Source organism: Candoia aspera, chromosome 3, assembly GCF_035149785.1.
Source record: "Candoia aspera isolate rCanAsp1 chromosome 3, rCanAsp1.hap2, whole genome shotgun sequence".
Taxonomy (NCBI): domain Eukaryota; kingdom Metazoa; phylum Chordata; class Lepidosauria; order Squamata; family Boidae; genus Candoia; species Candoia aspera.
In genome coordinates, this window is record NC_086155.1 from 112,684,618 (window position 1) to 112,712,518 (window position 27,901).

The following is a 27,901-nucleotide window of genomic DNA, read 5'->3' on the forward strand; positions in this document are numbered from 1 at the left end:
TAAGCTCATTTCTTAGCCCTATAGTTATCCATAACGGCTCCTCAAGAAACCTTCCAGCTATTGCCCTCTCAGACCAATGGAGTCCTTGCAGGCTTTTCCTGAGACATTGCTAAAACTTCAAAGAGATTTCTTAGATGCTGAAAGACTACTGCTACTCTCGCAAAAAAGCCTTGGTAGCCACTGAGGTGGACAGAAATAGTTTGCCATTTGCTCTTCTTCCCTGTGCCCACAATGAAATGGTGAGACTGGAGGGTGCTTAGAATAGTATCTGGCAGCACGAGATGCAGAGTTGCTAGGAGACAGATGAAGGTGGATAGATTTACCCAAAGCAGAATCCTTCAGGTATACCAGAAGAAGCTGCAGCATTCAGGGTAGTGTACCTAAGCAGGAGTGCACCACACTGATGGCAGAAGGGGGCAGAGCCTGATGGTCAGGGGGATTCTGAGGGAAGAGAAGATTTTTGCACTGGGACATACCTCAGAAGGACAGCCAAGTAGATGCAGAGATCAGTGCTGAGTCTGGAAAGGAGGGCTTGGCAGGCAGTTCTGGAAAAAGGTAAATGTGATTGTGTGGGAAAAGAGGATGGTGGGGCTGCGGCAGCCTGAAAAGGCGACTTGTTTATAACCTGGGCTTTGCAGCCTTGCTGCAGTCCTATTACTCACCTTGGATTCCTGCGTTCGCAGCTGAATTTTGCCTTCTCGCTTGTGAGTACAGTACCCGGGATACAGAATGAGGAGAAGAGAAGGGGCGTAGGGACTGGGGGCAGCGGCGGAGCCAGACGGCTTTTCCAATGTGGGGATGTTGCTGCAAAGGCAGAGCGCGAATGCAGACTCTGCTCCGTCCTTGGGAAGAATTCGCGTGCCGGAGAAGGACGAGGCTGAGGCTAGAGGGAGGTCGCGCCAGGGGGTCTCGAGGAGAGAGGCGTTAGTCAGTGTTACCCTCGCCCCCCATGGCTCTTGCTCCGAGTAGGAAAAGATGTTGGGAAGGGCCTTCCAAGAGAAAGGCGATGAAAACACAGGAGGATTATTGCATATTGCAAGAGCAGCAGCGACCTTGGGAACCCTCGAGCAGGAAGCGGGAACGAGTGCGAGGCAGGGAGGGAGGCATGGCGGGTGAGCGTGCGCGCGCGCGCGCGCGCCAGCGAGCGATCTGGAACTGACCAGAAAAAGTAAACGCAGGAATACGAGGGAAGAGGGGTCGCATTTTTCAAAAATCACTTAAATTGGAAGCTCAAACACCTCGAGGAGGAGGAGTTCTCTAAGTCTGGCTAAGAAGCAGGATTCCTTTTGGAAGAGCTTTTCTTTTTCATTCTTATATCTCACTTTTTGGATGGAGAGCTATCGCTCAGTTAAGACCAGAATGTTGCTTTTAGGAGGTGTTTGTGGAGTGATGGATAGTAATAGTAGTCGTCACCACCACCACCACCACCACCACCACAAAAGCTGCTGCTGCAGCAGCAACAAATGTGGATCTCAAAGAACTCTTACCAGTCTTACCATCTGTTTTGTAGCTCCAGATGTCAGAGCAGAGCAGCACCAGAGATGGGGATGTGGACCCCCAGCATGGCTTATATATGCTGGTCCTGCTGGTCCTTGTCTTCTTTGTCATGGGCCTTGCAGGCTTTCTCATTTGCCATATCCTGAAGAAAAAGGGATACCGCTGTCGGACATTCCGTGATGAATTTGACTCTGACAACAAGGAATCACTGACCCAACTCCAAGATGGTAAGTAACGGGGGGGAGGGGGCGCCTAAGTTTCTTGGCAGCATCCTGCAAACCAGTTGTGATGATGAGTTCAGTCAAGCCTAAAACTGGTCCTGAACTCTAAAGGCACAGGCATGGTGTTTTAAAATAATAAAATCAGTTGGGCAAGTAAGACTTAGGATGATATGCAAGAAAGAATCAAACTTATATGGTGGGTTGGTGGAGGACTCAGAGTTTTCAGATTGGCCTCCACCAAATTTGGCATCTCCCACCAATCTTCTCCATGTGCCTGTCTCACACAAGAGAGACTTATACTTGCCTTTCACCTCTGTGAGAGGTATTCTTATTTCTAAGATGTACAAATATCATTCCCAGTCTAATGTGTGTTGGGTTTGCAGTTACTACCACTTTTTTATCATTTAAGGTAAATTGACACAGAACCAGAGTGAACTTACATCAAAGCAGAATGTACATATTTGTTTTCTACTCTCCTGATTTTGCAGCTCATTTAGCTTTATTGTGGAATTATACTGGCAATCACATGCCTCAGAAATCTCCCCAACCAGATGGGCTTTGGAACCAGGCTGTGGGAGGCAGTGTGGGATTGGAGCAATGAAGGTAGACAATCTGGGCCCAGCCACTATCATAGGCCCAAGACCCTGCAGGTTCTAAAAACTGTTCCCATTAATGGGAGATGATTCAACTTGACGTGAGCTGCCAAAGGAGTCATGGTATAGGCATAGACAGTGATAACTGAAGAAGCCTGAACAGAGAGATTTGTTAGGGTATGCAGTAAATCCTCACACTTTCAGTGGAAATTTTTTTAATGAGACTAATGATTGTGAAATTTTAGAGGGGAGAACAGTTTCCCAAAAATCCTGAGCATTTCTTGTCTACTTCCAACTCTTCTTCCTCCTCTTCTATTCAAGAAAACAGCTCCATTTGTCTTGAAATTCTCTGATACTAAAGAGACTTTAAAATTTAACTATTAACCTAGGTTTCAGTGTTAATATCATACATGCACCAACAATTTAGTGATAAGAAACTGCATCCCAATTTTTCTAAATAACCTATATTTTTATAAAGATGCATTTTCTTTTTTTATAAGAATTTTATTAGATTTAAAGCAAAGATAAAAACTACAAAAAAGCAAAAAACTATAAAAAGAAAAGAAAAAACTAAAAAGGTATTAAAACACAAGAAGAGAAGAATTTTAAATATTACATAAAGAGGTGACTTCTGACTTTGAACAGCAAGAATATACAGCACTTTCCATAATCAATCCCTTACTCTATATCAAACCAAAATCATATTATTTCTATGTCATTCCATTAGCACATTATAAAGATCACTAAATACAATTTCTCCCTCCCTTTATATTAAAAGAAAAAGAAATATATAGATCTCCTAATCAACTTCCCCCAACAACATTTATTTAATTATTTCCTTCCTGCCACTATTCTATACATTTCTGTCCACTATAATAAAGAACAAACTAAAAAATATATAAATTGTCTGCTCTTATAATTAATAATATTACATTTATAACAATCTTAATCCTATTAAACCTAAAACCAAGCATTTATTATTATACCTTATTAATCTTAATCCAAATCATTAAAAAGGAATGAAGTCAAACAAGCCTTAAAAGCAATCCAAATGAACATTCTGAAATCTTTACCCCACTTCAAAATATACCAAAGCATTTACATATCTCCACAGTACACACGAAGTGTTTTTCATAAAAGAAAATCAGACAGCCCAACTGCCCCCCTTAAAAATTCCAACTTCTCAGCAGAAAACCTCCCATAGAAAAAGACCTCTTCCTTCCCATAACATTCCATCAGAAAAACAATATCATTTATTTATGTATTATTCAAATTTTGGTACTGCCCATCTCCCCCAGAAGAGGGACTCTGGGCAAATTTATAGTTTGCAATTCAGTCTTTAATTCCTTCAACTCCACAATCTGGTCATTGTCTGGCATTTCAACAGAAGTCTCAATCTTGCTGTCAGTAGAAACATTTCTATTGTTGTTGAGCTCTTCAACTTCCACAACATCCAAAGCCAGATGAAACATTTTAGAGCTAATGTTTTCTACAATGTCCCGAATATCTTGTATAATAACTTGACAGGAATTTAAAAAAAATCTGTTTAAGCTCACAACGGAACTCTGAGAAAGTCTGCTTGAAATCCTCCATGTCTCAGGCAGTAGTTTATGGTGCCCCCGAGATACTTAACTAGTGAAAGTAGAAGTTAATGGAAAGTTTCTGAAATATGTTTACAGAAGTGAAAGTATGTTAATGGGCAGCTCCCCAGGGAAAGTGGCAGCAGAAAGCTGAAGATTTTAAACAGCAGATTCAACATGTAGGAAAATATTAAATTCTTCAAATTCAGTGCAGAAATAATAGCAGGGAGGCAAATATTTATTCTCAATCCTCCTTGTATTTGGATGGGAAACAAGCCAAAACTTTAACAGATTTTTAAAAATTAAGCCCAAAAATAACAATAAGCACCAAGGGAGATCACTTCTTGCTGTAGAAAGCCTCTCTTAGGGTACATAAATTAAATATATATACATAAATTAGGTGATTCAGAAATGGGGTGGCTGGTCTTAGTGTCCCTTTAAGGCTACAGCACGACTTGGAAATGGTGACATCCCAGCCTCCTGGCATCTCTTACCGGATTAGCACAAACACTGTTTGTGATCCTCTGGCTGCAAGGCACCATTCTGGAAGACAGATGGGATGATTCTGAGCGATTTCTGTCCATGAAAATGCTCCAGGGCTTCAGAAAAAGCCTACCTGAGCCCCCCCAAAAACCTGCTGCACTGTCAGTTCTGCCCGCGGGCACAGCTGTTCAGTCCGCCATGTCCTCACCGGAAGTCATAAACATGCATTTTCAAAGGTACTGTATATAAAACGCTACTTTATGCTGTTGACATGTGGTACATTATGTAAGAGGAATATTTTGTTGGCATTTCTTGGGGTTTTTTTGCACAGACCAAGCCACTAGGTTACCATGGTAATTGAGTACTTTCTTAAGTATCAGCAGGGTGAAGAGGTCGAACTTAATTGTCCTCAGTTTGGGTGTTAAAAGCTGCATTGCCTGGGGGAGGAACCTGCCTGGACTTGTTTAGTTTCGCTTTTGTAGCTTTCCAGCACAGCCTCTCAGCTCAGTCCTCTCTGAGTGAATGTGAATGCACAGCTTGAAAATCTGTTTTTGTGCTTTCTGTAAATAAATTTATTTTTATAGAAATGCTTGGTGTGTGATTTTTCTGATCTCTCAGGCCAAATGCTTTCCAGCACTCTGCCACAGGTTATGGGCCCAGTCCAGAGAGAGCAGAGAGATCAGCTCCACATCTCATGCACATTTTTAAAGGCAGGTAACAAAGACCTATGAAGATTTTCTTTGGAGCCGCCTGGAGTTTTTCCAGTTGCTGCTGGTCTATAGGACAAAGAAGCCAGCTGAGGTGACTTGCAAAAGAAGGAAGTAGCCATGGCTGCCTCCCAGCCCTCAATGATGCCTCTTGAGCACCTATCAGAGACCAACTACTTGAATTGGGCCCTGAAGATGGAAATGTATCTTTGCAGAGAGAATCTTTGGATGCCAATTGGTGAGCAAAGCCCCCAAAATCCCAGTGCTGAATGGCTTAGACAGGATGAGCGGGCTAGAGCCACCATTATGCTGGGAGTTGAGGACAATCTGCTAGTGCATGTGCGAGGTATGCAGTCTGCAAAGCAACTTTGGGACTCTTTGAGAGACTTGTATGTAAAGGCAACATCAGGGACAAAAAAGCTGTACAAAGCCTACCTTGCAGAAGGAGATAGCCTTCCTGAGCACCTGCATTATATTCAGCAGCTGTTTGTTGAGTTGCAGGAGAGAAGTATGGAATTTACATCTCTCACAAAATCGTATATACTGCTGTCCTCATTGAATAAAATGTGGGCTGATTTGTACCCTGGAGGCTATGCCTGAAGCAGGACTCACCCATTGTATATAACACAGTGCTTACTCGCTGAATGGGAGAAGAGAGAGGAAAGATCCCCCCCTCCATCTCTTCTGGAAAGCTGCAGCACCAAAAAGCAAAGGGAAAAGAAGCTGAGGCTACAGCACTAGCCAGCCAGTGATGTTTTAATTGTGGTTCAGCTGGACATTTGCAGAAAGACTGTGCCTTGCTACCCAAGAGCAGGAAGACAGAAAAGAACACAAGGGCAACACAGAAGAAGGCTCTTCAGACAACCCAAATTGCACAGGTTTCTGAGAAGGGTAATTCTGATGTATGGGTGTTAGATTCTGGGGCCAATTGTCATTTATGTAATTGTAAAAGCTTTTTTGTGTCACTGTCTAAAACTGATAGATAAAGTGTATCTTTGGCTGATGGGTCTGTGACCAAAATTATGGGACAAGGTGATATGTATTTATCCTGCCTGGGAGAAACTGTGAAAGGTGTGCTGTATGTGCCAAATCTACAGTCAAACCTTTTATCTGTGGCCCAATTGGCTGCAACAGGGTATGTCATAACATTTAAGAAAAATGGTTGTGAGATACGTAAAAATGGGAAATTGTGTGCTACTGGTATGTTAAAAGACTCCTTGTACATTGTGCAAAATGCAAGGAAGCCAAGCTGCAAGGCTGCAGTTGGCAACACGCCATATCATGACCAATGTGTACCCCTGATGCATAGAAATTTGGTCATGCTAATTTCAGGTATATAGCACAAATATATACTGACCTAAAGATAAAACCCTGTGAAAAATATTTAGACTGTGTAGTTTGGAAAGAGTGCAAAATTCTTAAGTTGGAATTTTTAAGGGGGGCAGTTGGGCTGTCTGATTTTCTTTTATCTTAAAACATAAAGATGAGGCATTTGAGAAATTTAAAAGTTTTGTGACATGGGCAAATGGAAAATTTCCAAGGCCTGTATCTGCACTCCAATGTGATAGAGGAGGAGAGTACCTTTCTCACAAATTCAAAAGGTTCCTAGCAGAAAAGGGGATAGAACAAATTCTTTCTAACCCTTACACCCCTCAGCAAAATGGTGTTGCTGAAAGAAAGGGCAGAACCTTGCAAAATGCGATGGAATGCATGCTTAAAGATTCAAATTTATTGTTCAGATTTTGGGCAGAAGGGATGTCCACTGCCTGTTATGTGCAAAACAGACGATATAACTCTGTGATTCAGGACACTCCATTCCATTTGTTTTATGGTGTGAAACCAAAGGTAAACCATCTTAGAGTGTTTGGTAGTACTGCATGGGTTCATATTCCAAAACAACAGAGAAGGAAAGGAGGCCCCACAACAAAGAAAGCCATCTTTGTTGGCTATGAACAAAGCCAGAGGAGCTACAGGTTCATAATGGGAGAGAAATTAATAATTAGCAAAAGCGCTTCTTTTGCTGAGCAAAACTGGGGGAGATTAAATTCTAGCTCTCCAGTTGATCTATCTACAACAGAACAGCAAGGACTTGCTGATAGTGATCTTTTGCCTGATGAGGACTTTACGCCAGAAAAGCAAACTGAAGATCTGTCTGATGAGACAGATGCTTCTCAGGAAAGTGATAGGAGTCAAAATTTAAGCCCTGTATTACCTCGCAGATCTCAGAGGAGTAATAAAGGCGTTCCTCCATCACGTTTTCAGACTGAAACAGTAAAGGCTTTTCACATATTCACAGAACCTGAGTCCTTAGAACAAGTGAATGCTTTACCACCTGAGACTGCACAAAATTGGCATTCTGCCATGGAACAGGAATTAGCATCCTTGAAAGAAAATAAAACGTGGAAACTGGTAAATCTATCTCCCAATGAACGCTGTCTAGGTTGTAGGTGGGTTTTCAAACTGAGAAGGGATGCTGATGGAAAAATCCAAAAATATAAAGCAAGGTTGGTTGCAAAAGGGTTCACTCAAAGGAAAGATTTAGACTTTGACAAGACTTTTGCACCAGTTACTAAAGGTGAATCAATTAGATTACTGTTAAAAATTGCTGCACTCAAAGGAATGTCAGTTCATCACTGTGACATTCAAACTGCATTTCTCTATGGTGATTTAGACCACAAATTATATATGCAGCAACCCCCTGGCTATGAAAAAGGGGAGAATCTAGTCTGTGAACCGCAGAAATCAATCTATGGATTAAAACAGGCTGCTAGATCCTGGAACCAAAAAGTAGATGAAAAACTGCAGAGTTTTGGTTTTGAAAAAGGAAAAGCAGATCCATGTGTATATGTGAAGAAAGACAAACAAGGTTGTATGTATCTGTGCATTTATGTTGATGATCTGCTGCTATTCAGATCAACAGAAAAACAAAGGCTTGATTTTGAAGCCTGCATGAAAAGCCATTTCACATTAAAAAGCCTTGGAACAGTAACAAATTACCTAGGCTTGGAAATACACAGGGAGAAGGATGGTAGTTTTCTGTTAAGCCAAAGGGGAAATAATGTTAAAATATTGTGAATCAGAAGACATGATTGCTGATATTTTAACCAAACCTCTTGCTCTACCAAGGCACACAGAGTTGACAAAGAAAATTGGTTTGTGTCTTACTCCTTAGCAAAACAAAGGGGAGTGTTGGCATTTCTTTGTTTTTCTTTTGCACAGACCAAGCCACTAGGTTACCATGGTAATTGAGTACTTTCTTAAGTATTGGCAGGGTGAAGAGGTCGAACTTAATTGTCCTCAGTTTGGGTGTTAAAAGCTGCATTGCCTGGAGGAGGAACCTGCCTGGACTTGTTTAGTTTCGCTTTTGTAGCTTTCTAGCACAGCCTCTCAGCTCAGTCCTCTCTGAGTGCGTGTGAATGCATAGCTTGAAAATCTGTTTTTGTGCTTTCTGTAAATAAATTTATTTTTATAGAAATGCCTGGTGTGTGATTTTTCTGATCTCTCGGGCCAAACGCTTTCCACCATTCTGCCACATATTTTTCTTGCTTCATGGGCATATTGTTTCTAAGAGTTAAGTGTTGTGTCACCAGAGAAATAAACTGGCTATAAAATAGGAATTACCATAATACTGATAACAGGGGTTCTCTTACTACCTTTCATGTTAAATGTTACAAACTATTATCATGAGAAACATTCATTTCTTTATATGACATCAGATACTATAATGAGGAGATTAAGTTGTTTTATACCACTGTGAAATGGAGGGAAATGGAGTAGGAAATCAGCATCACAGAAAGAATGGAAGAAATAACAGGGAACAGCAAGAGGAATTGCTGCCTAAAGATATATTGGCATTTAACTTTTGCTGTCCTAAAGTCTTCCATGAGATTCTTATACAGAAGATGGCAAAATGTGGGCTGGAATATCCTACCATTAGATGGATACAGAGCTGGTTGAACAATTATGTCCAACAAATGCATGACAGTGGTATACCACAGGCTCCATTTTACATCCTGTGCTGCTCTGGGTGTCTTAGTGTTTTACAGGCTGAACATGCAGTTGGAGATAGATGGACGGATGGACGGATGGAAGGAAGGACATCCTAAGTTGCAACAACAGAAGTATAGTGTCAAATTAAGAAATGTCATTATTTCTGCCTTTTCTTCATTGGTTAGACAGCACCTATAATACTGTGTCCAGTTCTGGATACCAAATTTTAGGAAAGTCACTGACAAAGTAGAGTATGTGCAAAGGACAGGGAATGTGGAATGAAAACTTATGAGGAATGTTTGGAGGTATTGGGTATGTTTAAACTGAAGAAGAAAAGATGGTGTGGAGACATTGTAGGTGTCTTCAAGTATCTGAAGGGCTGTAATGTACAAGATGGGGCAGGATTGTTCAAAGTTGTCCCAGAAGACAGGGGAAGAAACAATGGGTTTAAATGGCAAGGAACTAGATTTTGGTAGGACATCAAGAAAAAATTCTTAGTGATAAAAGCTGTTTGAGAATGGAATGGATTGCTTTGGGAGTTGGTGGACATTATTTCACTGGATGTGTCTAAACATAAGCTGGATAGATATACAATTTGTCAAGGATCTGGATTCCTGTACTGGCCTAGATGAGCTCTAAGTTCTTTTCTGAAAGGGGTAAAGTCAATGTTCCATGGATATTATAAAATATTATTGCTATTGTAATATACAGTAATTGTTATAATAATGTTATAGTTATAATAACAATTTATGATTATTAAATGTAGAAGAATGTGTCTTAGCATTTTATATCATAAAATGGACAGTGTAGAATAACCAGTTTTCAGGGGAACTGAGATGGTATTGCTGTCAGCCTATTGCATGTGGTCATCCTGCTTTCTTCAGATGTTTTGAATGCTTTTTTGAAAATATCTGCATTCATTGGCATGGACATTAAAAACTACTGTTGAGACCTTTCCCTGCAACACAGGATTTTCCATCTTTTTGAGGTAGCACCTTGGTTTGGTGTCCTTCATTAAATAGTTCCTTTAGTAAGTCAGCCCTTACAACTGACTTTTCTTTTTTGAAACCAAAATTAACATTCATTCATTCATTCATTCATTCATTCAATTTTTTACTGCAATTAAACATGAACAATTGTTCTCATGTAATGAGCAATTGTTCTAGCTGAAAAATTGAAACAAATAATATGCACCTGTAATTCAGAAGATGAATGAAAGTATTACCCAGAATTCCCAAACTTTGCATAATGGAAGTAACTAACAGAAGGGCCAGTGAGGAGGAGAAGGGGCCATCTTGAAAGAAAAAGACAAAAAGAAAATTACGCATTCAAGGGTTTGTAGCAGGGGCAGTACTTTGGGTTTTTCAGGACTCTTAGAAGTCCACACTAGGTTACTGGAGTTACAACTACTGTTTTTTCACTTCACTATTTTTTTTTTCAGATGATGAGGATCTGAATGAGGACACCGTAGAAAAAATAGTGAAATGTATCATTCAAAATGAAGGTAGGCATAACCCTTGGCTTAATTAAGTAGAACTCCAGCACTTGGGGCCTTGTTTTGACACATTTCTACTTTCTTCCCTTTGTTAGCAAATGTTGAAGTTCTAAAAGAAATGCTGGGGGAAGGTGATGCTGATCTCCCACTGCCAGTGCCTGTGCCCAGGTGAGGAGAGCATACAGGTTCACCTTGGTATCAATCACATCTTGGGAATCTCTGATCATGTTTTCCTTTTTCCTTCCTTCAGTCACGCTCAGGACTAAACTACATGATTATAATAGTGTACATTTAAGTATGTGTGCATGTATGTATGTATTGATATATGTGCATGTGTGCACACACCCACCCACACACACCTTGTCATTCTTCTCCAACCTAAGATAAGTGTGATGGAGATTACTGGCCATAGGAGGGGAAGTTTAAGACCTCTCTCCCCAAGCACCTGCCTTGCAACTCCCCACCGTGCCACTGGTGCTAATTGAGGATTTTCTTCCTAATTGTTTCAAATCCTAGGGGCAAGTAAAGGAAGTGGTTGGGGAGGAAATATTGAAGTGGTTTCCCCCAGGATGAGGTTCTATGAGGTCCACTAGCAGAGCGAAGAATGGTAAGAACAGCTGCATATTGAACATATGTGTGCAGTTTACTTTCTGTCTAAATTACTAGACTAGACATCAGTGTTAGTCAGAGGGAACTAAACATATCACAGCCCATCTTTTTGTGGTAGAATCAAAAGCCAGAACCGAAGGTCAGGCTTGGATGGCCCTAGTTAATTGGCTTCCTTAGCATTTTTATCTTGATTCAGGATGTTTTTGTTGCCTGAATCTTCCTTCTCCAATTCTGTATGGCAACTGTGTGATGTTCTTGTACAGTTCCTATTTATTTCATTTGGGCTTCAGAAGATGTACTTCCCAGCGAATGGAGTTTCATGGGGTATATATTACTATGTCATCCTTTATGAGTTTGGAAATGGTCTGTGTGGAAGTCTGTTTTTGCCTTCCAATGCAGGTTTCTCTGTGTAGGCTCTGTGTTAGATGGACTGATCAGTTTTTGCTTTAGAATTCCATGTAAATAGCTGCTTGTCTTTTAATCTAGCGCCCTAGCTTATTGCCTTTCTCTTTCCTTTTCTCCAGTGCTCTTTGTCCACATCGCACCAGCCAAGATGGTGGCATTCCTCATCACCACACAGTGCACTTAGGCTCGACACAAGCACCTTGCATTCATTGCAGCAAGAAAAAGAGACCTCCTATACATCGTCAGGGCCGGTCAAAAGAGAGTAAAAGTAAGATGCATCCTGGGGAAACAACAGTCTTTTCAGTTGGCAGGTAGGTGTTAGTTTGCTTTATATAAAAGAGTTTTCAAGTAACTCATAATAAGTATCTAATGAAATACAACCATCAGGTTCTAAGGCATAAGAGAGCCAGTTTGGTTAGTGGTTAAGGCACCAGGCTAGAAATAGGGTGACTGTGAGTTCTAGTCCTGCCTTAGGCACAAAGCCAGCTGGGTGACCTTAGGCCGGTCATTCTCTCTCAGCCCTAGGAAGGAGGCAATGGCAAAGCACTTCTGAAAAACCCTGCCAGGTCAACTTCAGGGACTAGTCAATGCAGTCATCAGGAGTCACTCGAAGGCACCAAAAAAAAAAGGAAAAGGAAAAAAAGAAAAAAAAAGAAGAAGGCATAAAAAGCAGCAGCAACATTTAAAATCATAGAACATTTCCAATTTATCCAATTGTACATGGGAATCCTTTGTCCACATAAAATCAGCAATTAAAAAAAACAGCTGTTCTGCAATGAATCAGAGGCCTTTATCATGGACATGGGTTGAGGGCCCTTGAAGTCAATGCAATGACTTATAAATTAGAGCATCCAATAGCACTATATCGAATCGAATTATCCATTCAGCCATATCCGACCCTTGGTGATTCCATAAGCCAGGTCTCCCCATGATTTCTGATCTTGTACAGCTTCTTTCAGTTGCTTTATATTTTTGGCCTGTGCTGCTTTGATTATATCCAACCAGCACATTCTTTGGCGTCCTCGTCGTCTTTTGCCACTGACCGTTCCAAGCATAATGTCTTTCTCCAACGATGTTGATCTCATGACATGACTGAAGTAACTAAGTTTAAGTTTTGTTATTTTTCCTTCTAGTGACATGACCAGTTTTATGCACTTCAGCACTTCTTTATCTGTTATCTTTGCAGTCTATATAAATCTATATCAATCACTATATGCATGTGAATATATCATTGTTATTGATGAACAATGTACTTGAGTACACCATGGCATTGCTCACAAAATATGTTTTAGGGTTATCTGCTTTATTATTTGGTTATCTCATACCTTTTCAATCAATTCCACACAAAGTCCTTTAACTGAGCATTTGTCTGCACAGTTGTCTTATCCAAACAAAGTTACTTGAGTTAAAATAAGTCCCATAAAGATAAATCTACTAAAAAAGAAAAACTAATACACACACACACACACTAAAAATCTTTAAACTTTAATCTTTTAATCTATTAATGTAATTAGACTGGCAGGAGCTGCGAAAAACTTGTTATCCTGATAGATTAAGAAAAAAGATGATAAAAAATAATCTTTTGGAGGAGCTCCTTACAGCAGTTGCTGCCTCATTGCCATCTTGGCTCTTCCCCCTTTTTTGTTAGAGAAAACTGAACCAAAAAGGGAAATAAATAGCTTTACTTCTTCCTTCTTACTTGTTAACATTTACTTTACTGAGAAGCTGAAAGTTAAGAATTCTAGTATTATGCGGTCATTTTCCTACAGTTCCTGCTCTATCCACTTCCCTAACTAAACTTTCCCAGTGGTGCACTTTGGATGGAAAGGTATTAATAAAAGGTCAAGCCTTGAAATAAAAGATGGTACATGACTAAGTCAGATGTTTGAGAAGATGCTATTGAAACTCAATATTGGTGGATAAATGGGAATGAAGAAGCATCAGTAGTGAAGCTAGCATGCCAATGTGGCAAGAGTATTCAGAACATCAGCATGATATAAAAGGTTGCCAGATCTCATGATTTTGTCTCAGGTGTTCCGGTTTTAGCTTCTTCTTTGGGACTTCAGCAAACAAGCTAAGAAGCAAATGGAAGGGACAGTTAGGAATTAGGTAGATTTCCACACAAGGCCCATTCCCTGACCTCTGCTCCATTCCCCAGCATGTTGCTCTGCTTTTATAATCATTTCTGTTTTTGTGGGAGACTGACAAAACTTAGTATACATAGTCAAATAAGCCAATCTAAAAACACATGGGAAAGAATGTAATGATTCTTCTGCAAGTTCAGCAAAAAGGGGAAGACTAAAAAAACAATAACAGTGTTTTGAAGCTTAGATTCTGCCTCTGGATCCTAGAATCTGATTTCCAGGAAACCTGGCGATCAAAATGATGCAGGTTCTTACAGAATAATTTGCCAATGCTGAGTGATCTTTTTTTTTTTTTGCCTAGATTTCATGTCACCCATATTGAAAAAAAAACTGCTTCCCAGGAATCCCAGGAAGAGCCTTTTCCTGAGAACAAGCTGGACTTCAATTTAGCTGATACAGACCAGGAGATCTACAGCAGTGAGAAACTTCAATGGGCTGGGTCACAGAATGGAATTGTTCATACAGATGGAGAAAGAAAATTAGCTCAGGTAGATCCTCAAAGACTGACAAAGGAAACTACTGCAGATGGGTTAACTCAGTCAGAGACTCATTTAAATGTAACAGCCAATACAGATATAGCCATAAATGAAACAGAGGGAGGATACCCTAAGGCACGCTCTTCACAAGAAGCAGTAAACTCTGCCATAAGTTATGTAATTGAGACTAACTGCACTTCAGGACCCAAAGACCTTTCATCAGAATTGCTAGAGGAGATGGAAAGGTTGGATAAAAAAGCTGAACAAATGGGCAATCAAAGAGCAGCGTATGAAGTATCAGACAACAAACAAGGTCAAGTTCTTTCAATAGGACCCAGGTTGGAAAAGTGCCCAGTAGAGCAAGTGGCATAAAACATCAGGTAGTTACTTTAATTTTCTTTCTTGCTTTCTCCTATGTATAAATCTAGTACTTCCTGAATTTATGTTCTTTCAGGACATAAAGCTGTTACAAAAATATGAATCAAATGTTGATCCATGCAACAGATCTAAACTGATACTGCATGCTGGGGCTGTGCTGCACAAATTCCTTTCTGATAATGGTGAAATAAGGGCAATACCTTTAGGGCAACTGAAATGCCACATAAGTATATAAGATTTTAAGAACTGTGGAACTCTAAATACACATGGCATACCCATTTTTCTGGTCACTACTGGATTGGTGTAATGATAGTACTTTCCTGATATGGTACTCCCTCTGTTGACTTGCAGCTGATGATCATTAACACAATAATTAACCATCCACTGTGTGTGTGTGTTTTTCTACAAGTGGGAATCTAAACAACAAAGGTATGGGTAAGGGGGGTACCTTGAAGCCAAACACTTGTTTATTTTCAATTTTATATGCTGCCAGATCTTCATGATTCATGATGGCTTGTAACATACTAAAATACAGGAAAATATCCGAAGTGTAATACTACATTAGAACATAAAACTTAATAATAACAATAATTGTAGTACCTGATAATAAAAAATAGACCTCCAAGTAATGATAGTCACAACCATCCCCAAAGACTCTGAAGAAGCTTGATCTTTAAAAGCTTCCGGAAGTCTTTTAGGAAGTTAGCCTAATTTCTAGAGGTGCCACTTCTAGAAAAGCAGTGCTTTCTAGTCTTAGCGCTCTGCATTTCACAAGCAGCTTCTGCCTGGAGGATTTCCTTGGTCATGTCAAATCCACTTGGAGGGCTCATTAGTAATATGGACTACAATTCACCATCAGTTGCATCAGGTATTATCCTGAGCTAAGAACTACCTCCATAGTTGTATCATTGGCCATTCACAAAACAGTTGGTTGCAATACAAACTTGATTGCATTAATGAGCTGACTAACTCATATAATAATAATCTTCTGTATCTTTTTAAAGCACAGATAATACAGCTGGATATTTTTTTAACTCCTTCACAATGATATTGATACTTATAATTCATTTGCTCAAGAATAGGCACTTTGAGGCAAATCAAGATTTGTCTTAGGGTTTGACCTCTTCTCTATTAGTTTGGAGATACTGCCATTTCACTTGTCAGTTTTGTGTCAATTTATTATTTTGCATCAACAATATTTTTTCAGGCTGGTGGGCACATTTGGAAATTTGAGGATAAACTGTGGACTTTCTCATAAAATGACTTTCACAGAAAGAGGGAAAATGACTGCTATGGTTGGTTTGGTCAGTCACAAAACATCCACTCACTTAAAGGAAAACTGGCAAGGTTATTCTCTGCTACTCCCTGTTGTTCACCACATACTGCTTTGTCTCCCCACCCTACCCCCCGGACCGTAGGCCCCTCTTCTATACAAAGTTCTGGACTGTACCTACTCACTGCCTTTTTCTAGGAATGTCTAATGGTTTATCTACTGGCCTATCTAAGGCCCAGAAGAATTATTTAAAAACAAAACTGCTGGAAGGTGGCACTTGAATTTACACAAGTCAGGGTCCCATTTAGCTAATTCAAAAGAATAAAAATGTAAAATGAGCCTGAGGCCTGAGTGCACCAAAGGTGTTTGTCCAGGTACCACACTGCCTACCGCTGATGTACAGACTGCTGACTTATTCTATGTACAGTAATGCAAGGCTGAATCAGGGGTCCTTTAGTGTATGGGTATCATGTGGAGGTCATGTAAAAACCCCATACGCAGGGGAATGACATAATATAATCTGACATTTTAAAGGAAGATGGGCTGTATATATCATTCTGGGGAAGAACTGCCATGTGTAAGACAGGGTAGATTTGTTCAGAAGAGAGGGCAAGAAACAATGGCCTTAAATTACCTGGAAGTAGATTGCAGCAGGACATCAGGAAAAATTTCTTTGTATTGAAAGTTGCTGGAACGGGTTGAAACAGGTTGCCTTGGGAGGCAGTAGAATCTCCTTTGCTGGAGGTGCTGAAACAAAAGTCGGATGGCCGTCTGTTGAGGGTGCTCTAGCAGGGGATCCTGCCCTGGGCAAGAGGTTGGACTAGAATGATCTTCAAGGGTCCTTCCAACTCTTTCATACTAAGATTTTGTGATTTTTCCTTTCTCCAGATCTTGCCATTGTTTCCTCTCTGTTACTTAGCTTTTCCACAGTTCCAGTCCTTGTTGATAATCAATACAATTATCAGTTCAAAAGCAGCCTCTTCTGTGGGCATTGAAGCACTTCATACATTTCTTTGATTACTGACCATAGCAATTCTCTGAAAAGACCTCAATGTGTTTCAATAGAGAAAGTGGCTTGTGATGAACGTGCTAGCCAGTATTTTGCCACTGAAACACAGGAGTCATACTGCTGGAGGGAACCAAGAGACATATTTCTCACAATGGCCTTCTGGGGTGTTCCCAGGGAGGAGGTAGGGCCATTCCGCTCTTCTGCTATTGTCTCCTGCAGCTGCTATTTGGAGATGGGCTGCCTCCAGCCCAAAGGTAACATTGAGTCTTCATCCAGTCCTCTTCCCAGCCAACTGAGTTAAGTAATCATTGCATCTTGGAGTAAGAAGCATCACTGATTAATTGTACAATGTATGAAGAGCTGCTTTGTTTTATCTGATCCTAGTGTTTTGAAGGACAGGGATGCGGTGGCACTGTGGGTTAAACCGCTGAGCTGCTGAGCTTGCCGATCGGAAGGTCAGCGGTTCGAATCCGCGTGACGGGGTGAGCTCCCGTTGCTAGTCCCAGCTCCTGCCAACCTAGCAATTCGAAAACATGCAAATGTGAGTAGATTAATAGGTACTGCTTCGGCGGGCAGGTAACGGCATTCCGTTTAGTCATGCCGGCCACATGACCATGGAAGTGTCTACGGACAAATGCTGGCTCTTCAGCTTTGAAACGGAGATGAGCACCACCCCCTAGAGTCGGACACGACTGGACTTAATGTCAAGGTAAACCTTTACCTTTACCTTAGTGTTTTGAAAGAGGAGACAAACTTTTCCCTGCCCCCTTTCTCATTGGAATGCATTATTCTATACATCTTGATTTTACCACCACCCATCTTTTATTCCAGGCTAAACAGTCCCAAACATTTAAACCTTTTTTCATAGGGATGGTGTTTAAGCAGCCTGATAATTTTGGCTCCTCTGTTTTGCATTTTTTCCAGCTTTATTAATACTTTTTTCACTGAACTGAACACATATGAAGGCGTTGCAAAGTTGGCACTCTTATATATAATCCTGGAATTTTTGAGGGGGCGGGGTTACGCTCAAACTTCATCTGTTAGGGTTTTGTTAGCTGTTAGAAATTCTCAGTGCTATTCTGTAGGGTGAAGAATATAACCCTGTAGTTGCCAGGAGGAAGGGAGGAAAAACTCTGGGATCAGTTGTAACTGCTCTGCAATTGTCATCTGTTTGCTCCTGCTCTTGAGTTATAGTAAAGGCTGAATCCTAGGCATGGTGTTTCAGGACTCTGGGTAGTTCAGCCAAGCTGTGTCTGCTAAGGGATCCTGACATCATAGTGTATCTGTGCAGTTAGGATTTTGTGCCCCAGGTACAGTACTTTGGAATCAATTAGAAAAGAATATCCAAAACTGTCACTTTTGATTTTCAATTAGTAAATCCTATGTATATTCTTTTGATGTCATCTCACACAAAACCTGCAAAGACAGGTTATTTGAGTCAATGTTATTAAATGTGCAATACTACAGCTGCCCCTGTGGATGTAGCTCCATTGTGTATCTTTTCTTCCAGTCCTAATTGAAGCTGAAATAAATTAGGATACCCAAATTTGTTAGTGAATATTTGCCATTCAATTTTATTTGCCTTTTATATAGCCATTTGACTTCAACCATTGGACACCAGTTCTTCTATAAAAGAAAGGAATGGATGAGGTGAGATGAATCCCATGGTGCCATTTCACATTTTTAATGGGACAATTATTTTAAAAAATGGATAACTATACAATCCTTGAAAGAGAGCTTTAAAGTAGGAGCACCTCAGATATACCTTTCTTAAAATCATTAAAGCAGCTGTGTCTTTTTCCAGGCATATTCCATGCACAGAGTTTGAAGCAGCTTACTATAGGAATAGCAATATCACTTTAAGAAGTCTTTTACAGTCATACACTAAGAGAACTTTATTTTTAAGCTTTGTACCCCAAGAGGGCCTTTCCACAGCAAGAAGAAACGAATCTTGGTGCTTTCATTGTTGTTTCTGGATTAGTCTTAAAACCTTCTTTTAACTGCTTTTTGTTGTTTATTCGTTTAGTCGCTTCCGACTCTTCGTGACTTCATGGACCAGCCCACGCCAGAGCTTCCTGTCGGTCGTCAACATCCCCAGCTCCCCCAGGGACGAGTCCGTCACCTCTAGAATATCATCCATCCATCTTGCCCTTGGTCGGCCCCTCTTCCTTTTGCCTTCCACTCTCCCTAGCATCAGCATCTTCTCCAGGGTGTCCTGTCTTCTCATTATGTGGCCAAAGTATTTCAGTTTTGCCTTTAATATCATTCCCTCAAGTGAGCAGTCTGGCTTTATTTCCTGGAGGATGGACTGGTTTGATCTTCTTGCAGTCCAAGGCACTCTCAGAATTTTCCTCCAACACCACAGTTCAAAAGCATCGATCTTCCTTCGCTCAGCCTTCCTTATGGTCCAGCTCTCGCAGCCATATGTTACTACAGGGAACACCATTGCTTTAACTATGTGGGCCTTTGTTGTCAGTGTGATGTCTCTGCTCTTAACTATTTTATCGAGATTTGTCATTGCTCTTCTTCCAAGGATTAAGCGTCTTCTGATTTCCTGACTGCAGTCAGCATCTGCAGTAATCTTTGCACCTAGGAATACAAAGTCTTTCACTGCTTCTACATTTTCTCCCTCTATTTGCCAGTTATCAATCAAGCTGGTTGCCATAATCTTGGTTTTTTTGAGGTTTAGCTGCAAACCAGCTTTTGCACTTTCTTCTTTCACCTTCATCATAAGGCTCCTCAGTTCCTCTTCACTTTCAGCCATCAAAGTGGTATCATCTGCATATCTGAGATTGTTAATGTTTCTTCCAGAGATTTTAACTCCAGCCTTGGATTCCTCAAGACCAGCTTGTCGCATGATGTGTTCTGCATACAAGTTGAATAGGTAGGGTGAGAGTATACAGCCCTGCCGTACTCCTTTCCCAATCTTAAACCAGTCCGTTGTTCCGTGGTCTGTTCTTACTGTTGCTACTTGGTCGTTATACAGATTCTTCAGGAGGCATACAAGATGACTTGGTATCCCCATACCACTAAGAACTTGCCACAATTTGTTATGGTCCACACAGTCAAAGGCTTTAGAATAGTCAATAAAACAGAAATAGATGTTTTTCTGAAACTCCCTGGCTTTTTCCATTATCCAGCGGATATTGGCAATTTGGTCTCTAGTTCCTCTGCCTTTTCTAAACCCAGCCTGTACATCTGGCAATTCTCGCTCCATGAACTGCTGAAGTCTACCTTGCAGGATCTTGAGCATTACCTTACTGGCATGTGAAATGAGTGCCACTGTTCGATAGTTTGAACATTCTTTAGTGTTTCCCTTTTTTGGTATGGGGATATAAGTTGATTTTTTCCAATCTGATGGCCATTCTTGTGTTTTCCAAATTTGCTGGCATATAGCATGCATTACCTTGACAGCATCATCTTGCAAGATTTTGAACAGTTCAGCTGGGATGCCGTCTTCTCCTGCTGCCTTGTTATTAGCAATGCTTCTTAAGGCCCACTCAACCTCACTCTTCAGGATGTCTGGCTCTAGCTCACTGACCACACCGTCACAGCTATCCCCGATATTGTTATCCTTCCTATACAGGTCTTCTGTATATTCTTGCCACCTTTTCTTGATCTCTTCTTCTTCTGTTAGGTCCTTGCCATCTTTGTTTTTGATCATACCCATTTTTGCCTGGAATTTACCTCCAATGTTTCTAATTTTCTGGAAGAGGTCTCTTGTCCTTCCTATTCTATTGTCTTCTTCCACTTCCACGCATTGCTTGTTTAAAAATAATTCCTTATCTCTTCTAGCTAACCTCTGGAATTTTGCATTTAATTGGGCATATCTCCCCCTATCGCTGTTGCCTTTTGCTTTCCTTCTTTCTTGGGCTACTTCTAGTGTCTCAGCAGACAGCCATTTTGCCTTCTTGGTTTTCTCTTTCTTTGGGATGTATTTTGTTGCCGCCTCCTGAACAATGCTGCCAACTTCTGTCCAGAGTTCTTCCGGGACCCTATCTACTAAGTCCAGTCCCTTAAATCTATTCTTCACCTCCACTGCATATTCCTGAGGAATATTCGTGAGCTCATATCTAGCTGATCTGTGGGTCTTCCCTAATCTCTTTAGTCTGATCCTAAATTGTGCAAGAAGAAGTTCATGGTCTGAACTACAGTCAGCTCCAGGCCTAGTTTTTACCGACTGTACAGATGTCCGCCACCTTTGGCTGCAAAGGATGTAATCAATCTGATTTCGGTGTTGTCCATCTGGTGAAGTCCATGTGTAAAGCCGTCTCTTAGGTTGTTGGAAGAGAGTGTTTGTTATGCAGAGTGAATTGTCTTGGCAAAATTCTATCAGCCTATGTCCTGCTTCGTTTTGTTCTCCCAGGCCATACTTACCTGTAATTCGAGGTGTCATTTGACTGCCCACCTTAGCATTCCAGTCTCCTGTGATGAAAATAACATCTCTTTTAGGCGTGTTGTCCAGTAGGTGCTGCAGATCCTCATAGAACTGCTCTACTTCAGCTTCTTCAGCATTTGTGGTTGGGGCGTATATTTGGATCACTGTGATGTTAGATGGCTTGCCCTGAATTCGAATTGAGATCATTCTGTCGTTTTTGGGGTTGTATCCAAGCACTGCTTTAGCCACTTTACTATTAATTATGAAGGCTACTCCATTTCTTCTGTGGTCCTCTTGTCCACAGTAGTAGATCTGGTGGTCATTTGATGTGAAGTGGCCCATTCCAGTCCATTTCAGTTCACTGACGCCCAGAATGTCTATCTTTAATCTTGACATCTCACCAATAACCACATCCAATTTGCCCTGGCTCATAGATCTTACATTCCAGGTTCCAATGGTGTGTTGATCCTTAGAACATCGGATTCGCCGTTCACCACCAGCACCGTCGGCCGCTAACCGTCCTTTCGGCTTTGAGCTAGCTGCGTCATCACGACTGGGGCTAGTTGAGCTCATCCTCTGTTCCTCCCCAGTAGCATTTTGACCATCTTCCGACCTGGGGGTCTCATCTTCCGATGGTATACCGACGTATCTCTGGTTGTACTGATACATTTAGTTTTCACGGCAAGAATACTGGGGTGGGTTGCCATTACCTTCCCCAGGGATCGCATTTAGTCTGACCTCTCTGTCATGACCTTCCCGTCTTGGGTGGCCCTTCACGGTTTAGCTCATGGCATCATTGAGGTGCTCAAGCTCCAGCACCACGACAAGGTAACGATCCTTTGTGGAGCTTTTAACTGCTAGCTTCCCATTTAAAATTTAAGGAGGACTGAGAATAAATAATCATCTCTCCATTACTATTTTTGTATTTAATTTGAAGGATTCAACTTTTTCCTACATGTCTAATTTGATGTTTTGAGTTTTCTGTTCACTTTCCTTGGACACTGTATTTGCTGGTTTGCATACTTTTTGTTTTGTCAATACCACTCAATAGCTTCTGGAAGCCCTTCATTAACTCGTCAGCTTTTATCTGTATTAGTTAAGTACTTAGAGGGTGCAAGACTTTACTGTCTAAATTATGGACCTTAAGGAGACTGTTTCAGAGTTTTGTGCTGAGCTTCATGCTGACTTCAAACAAATTCTCCATGAAACTACTCGAGCTATTTTGCAAGATGTTTGGGATACTATCTTTAAAATGTATCAATTGGCTGAGACTTTCTGAAGGGAGAGGAAGAGATTTATCAAGAAGGAGGCATTTTTCCCAATTGTGAAAATCCAGATTGTGAAGAAATGCCAGTTAAGGAACATATGTTGGTCATGAAGGAGTTACAATTCGCCTTGCAAGATCATGACTGGTTGGTTTGTCTCAGGGTTTGTTTTGAGAACGAGATGCCTCTGTTATGTAAGAAATTTTATGCTGACTTTTTAAGGAGGGCAGTTGGGTTCTCTGATTTTTTTTTTATAAAAAATGCCATGTGTATAATATGGAGACTAAATGTTCTGGTTTACTTTGAGATGGGATAAGAAATTAAGAATAAGTATGTGGATTGATTTCAGGGCTGTATGATTCTATTTTTCTGTAATGATTTAAAGTTTGTTTTTTAAGGTTTAATAGGGGTAAGATTGTTACAGTAGTACTAAGCATAAAAGTAGATAATTTAAATGTTTTTAAAATGTTTTTATAATTTGATTGTTAATATAGTGGCCAGAAATATATAGAATAGTGATAGGAGGGAAACATTTTATACATGGTTTTCTATGGGGGGGAGTTGATTTGGAGGTTTATATCTTTATTTTTCTTTATATATAAAGGGAAGAAGCAATTGCTTTTACTGATTTTTATAATGCCTACGGGATGATTTATAGAAATAGTGTGATCTTGGTCAGATTTAGAGTAAGAGATTAATTATGGAAATTGCTATATACTCTTGTTGTTGAAAGTTGGAAATTACTTCTTGTGTAATCTTTAAAATTCTTTTTCTTGTGTTTCTCACTTTTTTCTTTTTGTAGTTTTTATCTTTGCTCTAAACTTAATAAAATGCTTATAAAAAAACCCAAAAGAGCTAAACAAGAAGGCAGATTTTTTGAGGAATTCTTCACTGATGTAAAGCTGCTAAACCTGGATTATAATTTTGACCAACTCCCTGAATCCTGATTTTAAAAAACAACAACAGGCTGCGCTAGTCTTAGCAGATCCCAAATGGCAAAAAAGACTTCTGGAGGATGTTGATTTGCTCTGGGCAAGGCTGCACGTGTTTGTAAGGCAGCTGAGGTTACTCTGCAGACGCTTCATGTTAGAGAAAACAAAGCGGAAATTGCCACTATAGAGTGAGCATCCAACAAGCAATGCAATGTACTCAAGTTAAGAAGCAAGACTGCAGACTGCAGAATTCTAAGTTGCACAACTAGTGTCCCCCTCCATCAGACACAGGCTCCTCCCTTGAGAAGTAGTGTAATGCATACAAATACTTGCATCATTTTGCTGTTGTCGGCACTTAGAACAATGCCCTTGCAAAGGAGTTGCAGAAGCCTGGAAAAAGAGACAGCTGCTGTTACGATGTGAAGAGAGGTGCTTTGTATATGCTCCCACACTTCATTAAATCCCTCTTCTGAAGGGTGGAGGCCCTAAACAATCTTGCAGAATAGTTGCATACTGCCACCTTATCTATGCACTTACATAGATGTTACCATTGCTGTTGGTTAATATATGTCTTGCCTATGCCTGGCCAAAGGACACCAAAAGGTTTGGCTAATTCCTAGGAAAGAGAGAGATGATAAGGTGAATTAAAGATTTACACTAATAATTATGCAAAGTTAAGACTGGGAGCTCATAATCAAAGCTGATTATGTAAATCTGCACATGTGCCTGTTTGTTCTGCTCTTTATACTGGAAACAGGCCAATTTCAATAAAGATTAAAACAATCCTTTATATGGGGTTACCTTAACCATCATCTTAATTGTTCTACAAAAACAGAATAAAGTAAATTATCTTGAACTGGTTATGTTGCCAAATTTTGTTTTATATTTATATGAGAGACAAAAACCCTGCCATGTTTAGGAAAAGGGCATTAGTGTTCAAATAAAGCAAACAGGTAAGACAACAGCTTCAGGAAGCTCAGAATACTACTTTATCCTGCTGGGAATATCTGCAGTGGGACTCCAATAAAATGGCATTGTTGGTATTTACCATCTTTGTTCTTTCAGATCCTGCCAGCTCCATGCTCAGGGCTGCCAAGGAGTGAGATGCACATGGAACTGACCTCAGGCTTGCAGGGATGAAGTTACTACATCAAAGCAGACCAGACCTGGCTGGAAAAGCTACTCTCTACTTGTTGTGGTCAGACCACCAAAAGGACATGCTACTGTCATCAATAAGGCCGGCAAGTTCCATCTTCCCATCACAATCATTCCCCGTGCAAGAGCAGAAGTATAATCACAGGGACAGGAGCATGTTGTAGAGTAAACTAACATTACTGGAAATCCAAGCCTCTCTGTACCCTTGAAAGCTTTGCTAAAGTCAATGATTTATAAATATGTGTCTTTCAGGAGAACAGGATGTATAAGCATGGCTCAACTGATAAGAATTCTACTCTTCACCATACTGGAGCTCAGCACATGGTACTTGCAACAGGCCCAGACTTGGGTCTCATACATTGAAATTCTCAGCCGCTAACAATGGAAAGCAACTAACAAATTATTCTAGTTCATTGTAACTGTTGGCATTCATCTCCCACACAAATGTTTCCCTAGCAACTCTGAGCGACATACTTATGAAGTGCCACAGTCTTGTTTCTTTCAAAGGGCAAACTACATTCTCCAGATCTCAAGAGATCTCAGCCATGTAGGGAGAATGAATAGGGAAGAAAGGTTCTGGGCCCTTTGCATGTGTAGTGACTCAGATAAGGCAACAGCTATGCTGTTTAAAGTTGTTTGGATACGTTCCCACTCTAGCCATGAAACACAATGTCTCTGAGGTCTGTATTAAAGTGGTATTTGATACCCAGGAGCAATAGAGTAGTATCCCACATTGCCAAGCAATGAACAAATCTGACATTGCTATTTTGGAACTGCATTTTATCTTACTGAGTGAAGATCTGTCTCAGCACAGGGGAAAGGCACTTTACCTTGGAATGCAATAATACAAATAAGCACATGCCTACCTAATGGTTCTTTCCAAGGATACTGTTCTTGTTCCCACAAACCATGTCACTCCCATAAGGAATAGTCAAGCAGCACCTTACTTTGAGCTTCTTCATTGTGGTGCTTAACCCAAAAGGTGTGGACAGGTGCAGAGGACAGGTAACTGCTCAGTACAAACCTTGGAGGTTCTCATGACAATTCTGGATAGGCTTTTCTTCCTAGGAATAGACACTTGAACTTGAGTTTTGGGATCAGCTAATTAAGAACTCCTTTAGACCTTTCCTTTCATGCTGTTCTGTAAATATTAATTAAAAAGCCATGACATAAATCCTACTTCATTTTGTGTGTGTGCAATCAAATACTGCTAAAATATTAATCTGTTTGAATGGAGTAAATATGGAAAAAATATATCTGTTCAGTGGCTCAACATCTATCCATGTATTGCCTTTCAAAAATGCAACACAGGAACTAACCTGCTCTGAAGAAAGCAATAAAAGAATGAGAATAGAAAATGGCTGTCAGAACAGTACAAATGAAGTTGGCATATCTGTGAGGGGCACATAAATAAATCAGCATCATTTATTCTGCCCTGACAGTTGACCTCTGTTCTGTCTCAGTAGCCAGGTCCATTAGTGGTGCTGTCCTTATAGTTTTAATCTGGGACAAATTAAGGGAAGCAATTGGTGCATTTCCTGCTGGCAAGAACATCCACCAATTGCTCTTCCTGTTGTGGGTGGAGCTGGGGCTAGGAGAAGAGGAAAAAATTGACAGATGACTAGATCCATGGAATAAATCTGTCAGAACGTTCTGCAGGGTCTCTCCTGCTTTCCTGGGAAGTCCCTGCCCCCTCCGCAGATTCTCTCATTGGGTCTGCCTTTGGCTTGCAGGTTGTCTAAAAACAGTTGAAGAGAGCTGTTGATCGGCTCTGGTGGGTGGGTGCTCCACTTTTTCTGATCCAGCCAGCACTAGGATTGTAACCCGTCCACTGCTTTTGCCTCTAGAACAGCAATCAAAAGCTGCTCGCTTTGGAAAATGAAACAAACACAGAAGGATTTGCATTTCTCAAGATTTATATGTATAGTCTATAAATAGCAAACTTTTTGAAGAAATGGTTTAACAATCGAGAAGGCACAATTTTGTGTAGGGCTGAACAGTGTGAGAGTGCACAGTGTGTTTGAAAGTGGCCAGTAGGAGCTGAGCAGAAGCCAGCCCCTGATGGCATTATCACATCCGTCACCGTTGAGGCATCACAAATTATGCATACAGCAAAGCTTGTGTTGGGAAAAGGGGGAAAACACTTCAATGTCAGCTCAGCTTAATATAAAAGAAAACAGCCTTGGCTAGGGACTAGAGATGAGAGAGAGGCAGCATCATGAGGCCATCTTAAGGAACAGCAGTTCTTCAGCCCAGAGTTAGGGAGAGGTGTGGATGAGCCCTAAATTCCCAAGCCAAGGGAATTCTTTTCTCTGAAATGATATCCTCTTAATGTAATAAACTGACCAGTCAGTTAATAGCGCTAAGACTGCGAGCCTATTGGTCCTTTTTCAAGAAGGGCAACTATATACAGAAAGAATTTGTGGGTTACACTGTAGCACAATTTTTTGATGGGAAATCTGGAATCTGAGTAAATTGGATAAATTAGAAACCTAAACAAGCAAGCTAGATGAGCCGTCTCTAGTACAGTAGTTGTCCTTTTTAGAGCTGAAATGAGGAACAAATAAAACAATATTTCTTTATATCAACAGATTGATGGTCATGCTCAACCGCCTTTGGACAACATTTTTATTATTTAGAACAATTTGGCAAGGGCGATTGGGTGCACATGTGTTTTAAAGAACTAATTCAATGCCCACTGAGAGGGGTTTAGGACACCTTTGGCCTCTTCTAGTGTCACTCTGCACTGTTCTGGATGCAGTTTAAAGACTTCCTCCAGTACTATTATCAGCACAATGATGGTTGTTCATATAATTCTAAAAAGAATAAAGAAGTCTTTATTTCTGAAGAAAACACTTTAAAGAAGCTTTTTATTGATTTACACAAGCAAGGCAACAAAATTTACTTTTTTTCTGTATCATCTGGAAAATTTGGCTAGGATTAGATATGCACAATACACAGTTACTGTACAACTACACCAAAAACACAAACTGGACATTCTGATGCAATAAAAAAAACCATAGTGAAAAATGAAAATATTACACTGTAATGATATAAATTTTATATTTGTTCATGAAACATACAAAGACTCCATTTGTAGAAATTATATATTTTCTAAATGAAGCCACAGTGTTTAGTAATAAGACTTAATACTCTGCTGCAGTGCTACTGCCAATATATCGTTTTAGTTTTTTTTAAAGGTTACATGTATATCTAGCTCATTTTTCTGAAAAACTAAGAAAAAAATTAACATCACTTCACTCAGGAAAAGAAGTGGGGAAGGGCACCTCCAACTGATGTTGTTTTCCAGA

The 27,901-nt window shown here is 40.4% G+C and overlaps 1 protein-coding gene across 1 annotated transcript; it reads left to right on the forward strand.

Moving 5' to 3' along the window:
* Positions 1-213: 213 nt before the first annotated feature.
* RELL2 (RELT like 2) lies at positions 214-26,029 on the forward strand. The gene is made up of 7 exons (XM_063298631.1): positions 214-555; positions 1,511-1,724; positions 10,513-10,575; positions 10,662-10,734; positions 11,700-11,891; positions 14,026-14,580; positions 24,501-26,029. The coding sequence occupies exons 2-6, from the start codon at positions 1,517-1,519 to the stop codon at positions 14,570-14,572; spliced, it is 1,083 nt and encodes a 360-aa protein (XP_063154701.1). The 5' UTR covers positions 214-555; positions 1,511-1,516; the 3' UTR covers positions 14,573-14,580; positions 24,501-26,029.
* Positions 26,030-27,901: the final 1,872 nt, after the last annotated feature.

Bases quoted from the DNA above. Each gene is read 5' to 3' on its own strand.
- RELL2 (XM_063298631.1), top strand. From the start codon at position 1,517: ATGTCAGAGCAGAGCAGCACCAGAGATGGGGATGTGGACCCCCAGCAT. The intron at 1,725-10,512 runs GTAAGTAACGGG...TTTTTTTTTCAG, and splicing joins ACTGACCCAACTCCAAGATG to ATGATGAGGATCTGAATGAG. The intron at 10,576-10,661 runs GTAGGCATAACC...TCCCTTTGTTAG, and splicing joins ATGTATCATTCAAAATGAAG to CAAATGTTGAAGTTCTAAAA.